Source organism: Buceros rhinoceros, unplaced genomic scaffold (assembly GCF_000710305.1).
Source record: "Buceros rhinoceros silvestris isolate BGI_N320 unplaced genomic scaffold, ASM71030v1 scaffold12604, whole genome shotgun sequence".
Lineage (NCBI taxonomy): Eukaryota > Metazoa > Chordata > Aves > Bucerotiformes > Bucerotidae > Buceros > Buceros rhinoceros.
This window is the reverse complement of record NW_010410101.1, coordinates 34,006-38,646: the sequence shown is the minus strand read 5'-3', so window position 1 is coordinate 38,646 and position 4,641 is coordinate 34,006. Positions and strand designations below refer to the sequence as shown.

Sequence of the window (4,641 nt, the reverse complement as noted above, 5' to 3'; positions counted from 1 at the left end):
CCGCCCCAGCCGCTGCTGCCTGACTTGCTAGCGGATTATTAACCAGCTGAAAAAAAGAAAGAAGAGATCACAGTAAACCCCACGATAAACACAGAAACACGAAGTGCTAATTGGGTAAGTTAAAACTGATAGTGCTAACGTCGGTAAAAACCAAGAGCTTGGTTAGTTCTGAGAGATTCCTATTTCTGAGGCTTTTGTGTCTTTGACAACGAATGGTTTTGAAAATCCAGAGGAAATTCCATGTTAATATTGAAAAATAAAACTATAAAACTCTTTTTTTACCCTGTATTCTTTCCTTTTTCTTTTCTTTTTTTTTTTCTGAGTTATGCTTGATGTGCTTCTTTAGGTTCAACGTGCTAGTGCCGCAGGTGTAGCAGCCTAATCCTGCTGTAAACTGCAATCAGTGAAAGATCAGCGTTTGACGCGAATGGCAGTGGGATATTTACTTCGGGATACTCAGAACAAACTATTTTACTAATGACCCCTGAAACGGGAAAAATCTGCAGATCCTTTTCATTTATATCATTAAAGAATTGGTCTCAACATCTAGATTAATCACAGCAGAGGGCTCCACCCTATGATTAAGCTCAGCAGAAATGGAATAAAAATTCAAAATACACTTGCAAAATACGATACTAAAATTCATTTGCAAAACATGGTACTTACTGCTTCTCAACTGCAAGTGACTTAATTGCAGGACTCCTAAATTTCCAGGAAGTGAGTAGTGCTGCTCACTTCAGTCAGTTCTACCTGGGTGCTCCATATGAAGCATAAGCACAGCCATGGCTTTCACCTTAGGAGACTATGGGAATCCCAAGAGGAACACTCCTATCAACACTTGGGTTTATCAAACATACAAAATGTGTGTTCCTCTGACAGAATCAAAAGTCCTCTGGGAGATGGCTCGTTCACTGTTTATTGTGAAGTTTAGATTTTCCCATCCTTTTCTGAGAACAGACAAACTTTGAACCAAGCTCACAGGCATGGCAGTAAAAGAAAAAAAAAATTAAAAAAAAAGCTGGGAACCGTCATCACTGGACAGCTGTCCTGAGAACAATCAGACACACTGAATTCAACAGGCTGGAAATGTATTTTTAGAATGGTTTTGCCTCCTAAGAATCATTGTATTTTAGCAGAGCTTGCAAAATGCACATTAGCAGAGTAAAGCAGCCAGAAGTTTGAGGGAGAAAAAGGTCTGGGGACAGCAAAGACATTTTTTTGTAGGCTGAAGTGAAAATGCTGAAACTAACTCAGAAAAGCTTAATGTTTGAGCTGAAATTAGTAGGAGCTCTAAGTCCTTAGATGACAAGTAAATTATCAATCCTATAGAAAGGGAGAGTCAGAGACAGCAGTAAGGGATGTATTCCACAGACAAAATAGAAATGGTATTCTTCAAACGCTATGCTTCAAAATAGGCTATAAAAAATTAATCAGTGATTAGTAGAAGTTTTAAGCATGCTACAGATATGAGTAGTGTGTATGTTATAGATGCTTAGAAGCCCATCAGTAGAAGATGTCAAGTATGGTTATAATCTATGCTTATAAGAAAGCTACTTGTCGGTTGGACGTTGCAAAATCTACAACAATTGATTGGTCATACATTAAAACATGGATTAATCATTCATTAGCCCTTCATGAAGTATTTATAAATGGAACCTTGATATAAAGTGTTGCCTAAAGGGGCACCTTGGGCACATCCAAACCCTCTAGAAACTGTAAAGTAAATAACTAAATAAAGATTAGTAGCAATGCTGGACAGAAAAGATGACATTGTTGGAGGAAATATTTTGATTTGGGAAAACACAGTTGCACACACTCCTCAGCAGCTTGGGTAGTGGTGCCTGAGCACGGCAGCATAGTGCCAGAGAGCAGGATAGATAAACTGCTCAAAACAGGGACATTTCCTTATTGTCCAGATTAGAAGCTGGTAAACCCTGACTTTCTCCACAGTGCTTTCATGGGCAGCACTGGGACTTGGTACAATTCCCTTGTAGCTGTAAATACCTGGAAAAGAAAGGCACAAAAGCGTAAGACTTAGAGAAAAGGCCGTCTACAATCTTATTAGAAACTCACAAATTACTGCACCTACGACCCTTGCAGCATCTGACTGCAGGTGCAAATGATAATCTTTGCAGGGTTACCTGACATCAGATAATAAACTTCACTTGCTGCTCTAGTTTATAGCTTCAGCTGCATGTAGGAGCAGTTATTTGGGGAGCATAAGCAAGCTTGTGAATCTGGAAACTACAAAGAGTTAAAACCTAAAATCCAGACCACCACCTCCTTTCCATTTTTCTTGTGTGCATTTTCAAATACAACAATAAAATTTAATTACAACAAACCCTGGAGACACTCGGGATTGCTTTTAGTTGCATCACAGAGATAAGCTACTTATTAAAAATTATGGCAGAGGCTGTGATATGCATAGGTAGCCTGGGTAGGACCATGTTCCAGGAAAAATCACAGTGAGCGGGCCAGCTTGCAGGGCAAGAGACTTCCAAGTGCATACAGAAATATCTCTATCTATTCATAAATCTGATTAAAAATGAGAAGATGCATTTTTCTTTGAGCACTTTGAGAAGCTGTTGACTGCGGTTTACACTCTGTTTAACCCCTTTTATATCATGTGCAAATTGTGTACAGGGCATTCTGTCTGGACACTAAGGTAACTTCTAACACATTATATCCTATTTTAAAAATAAAGTCTCTGACTTGAGAGGTTTATGCCATTTCTCAGTGCAGGTTGGATCCCTGAGAAAACTTATTTGAAATATTAGAAATATATCTTGAAAGATCCCACAAAGGGCTCTTTCCATTTTGTTCTGCAATTAAATAACGGTTTAATTTGGAAGGCTGAGACATTTAGAGTTGTCAGTTCCAGTGCCCAGGCTTCTGCTCCCACTCAAAACACCAGCTGAAACAGCAGGTAATAACTATATTAGTTAAGAGTGACAGTCCAGCCCTCTCAAGGATGCCTCCGCTAACGACACGATTATTTGGGAAGCAAACCGTATGAGGAAGAATCTTGCTGTAACTGATTAGCTTCAGTACATTTGTCTGACTTCCCAAAGCTGAACTTTGAAAGGAAAAGTATATGAAAGTTGTTCTGCTCTAACTAAAGCAGGAGCGATTCCACTGCAGCAAACAGAACTCACACAAATAAAACCAACCTGTAAAAGGATGAAGGATGAAAGAACCTTACAGGAACCCAGAACTGTGACAGCGTTAGGAAACAGGCTTTGAAAAGAACTTTTTTGAGGGAAGTGTGGTAGAGTCAATGCTGCAAAAGGCTTTCTTGAGAGCCAGAAATACCTTTTTTTTCTGCTAGAATACCCTCTTCCTATCTTTTTTCCCCAAATCTCACTTAGTATCTGAGTGAGCTTGTGAGAAAGTGATCAAGCATTCATGCATTGTTGAATGCAAGATCCGATCTGATGGCCTACACAGCCGTTCTACTTTTCTCTATAAATGGCATATCCTACTGAACTTTCATTCCCCTGGTCTGGAAAACTAAGAGCCAGGTTTACTCATTACAGTATCACTCATTCAACAAATATAAAGAAAAAAACCCAAACAGTGTGATGAAAAGCCAAGACATTTCAGGATGCTGGAGCATCCTATGAAAAAACGGGCCTGGAACCTGAAAGGTAAGGTCACGCTATATAGTAGGAATAAAGTTAGATCTTGTGTGTTTTCTAAAGGACATGCAGGAGAGGCTTGGCGTGAAGCTACGCTATCTGAACGCAGCAATGGAGAATGGAGGGGCAGACTCTGGAGTAACAGCAGGCACAACTTCATCGTTGTTAGATACGGCCCACAGTTACCGCGATGGGGTGGTGTGGTGCGTTAGCTTTGGCTAACCGCCAAATGCCCACCCAGCCGCTCACTCACTGCCTCAGCGGGATGGGGGAGAAAACAGGGTGAGAAAGCTCATGAGTCGAGATAGAGAGACTGCTTACCAATCACTGTTACGGGCAAAACAGACTCAACTTGGAAACAACAAAGTTCAATTTATTGACAATTAAAATAGAGTCAGGTAGCGAGAAACAAGAAAACCAAACACTAAAAGAACTCTTCTCCCCTCTCTGCCACACTTGTTCACTTCTGAATCCTCTCCCCGCCCCGGTGTTGCAGGGCCATGTGGCCTGTGCTCAGTCCCTAATGATTCCTCTCTGCTGCTCCTTCCTCTTCACACTTTCCCCTGCCCTTGCATGGGCTCTCCAAGGATCACAGATCTCATCATGAAATATTCATCTCCTCCAGTGTGGGGTCCTCCAAGTGCTACAGGGGGATACCTGCTCTGCTGTGGTGCAGCTCCTCCTCCTTTCTCTGACCTTGGTGTTCCCTCTTATGTCCACTCCTTTCTTCCCCCTCCTTCTCTGCAGCTCCCCATTACCAAAATCTTGCCACTACACCCAATACAGATGATAATGCCGGTAACAATGACAGTATGCAAGTGTTTTGAATAGCTTGAAGACATAGAAGCAGAGCATTCCAACTTACATGGCGGGTTCCTAAACATGAACAAATTCATGCAGAAGTTCAGTGTCCCTAGAAGTCCCTAGCAACTCTTCTGGCAAATGCTTTACACAGTATTGATGCTTATATTCCTACTTGTCTTCAACATGCACATATACCTTG

At 41.1% G+C, this 4,641-nt stretch overlaps 1 protein-coding gene across 1 annotated transcript in view; it reads right to left on the bottom strand.

Annotated features, from left to right (window-relative positions):
* Window positions 1-2,004, bottom strand: part of POU6F2 (POU class 6 homeobox 2) — a gene marked incomplete at its 5' end in the record, with an annotated part of 57,562 nt that extends 55,558 nt beyond the window's left edge. Inside the window, 2 exons of the mRNA XM_010135481.1 lie at window positions 18-46; window positions 1,940-2,004. Coding sequence (XP_010133783.1) covers window positions 18-46; window positions 1,940-2,004 — 94 coding nt within the window. The remainder of the gene's footprint in view (window positions 1-17; window positions 47-1,939) is intronic.
* Between the last annotated feature and the right edge of the window lie 2,637 nt (window positions 2,005-4,641).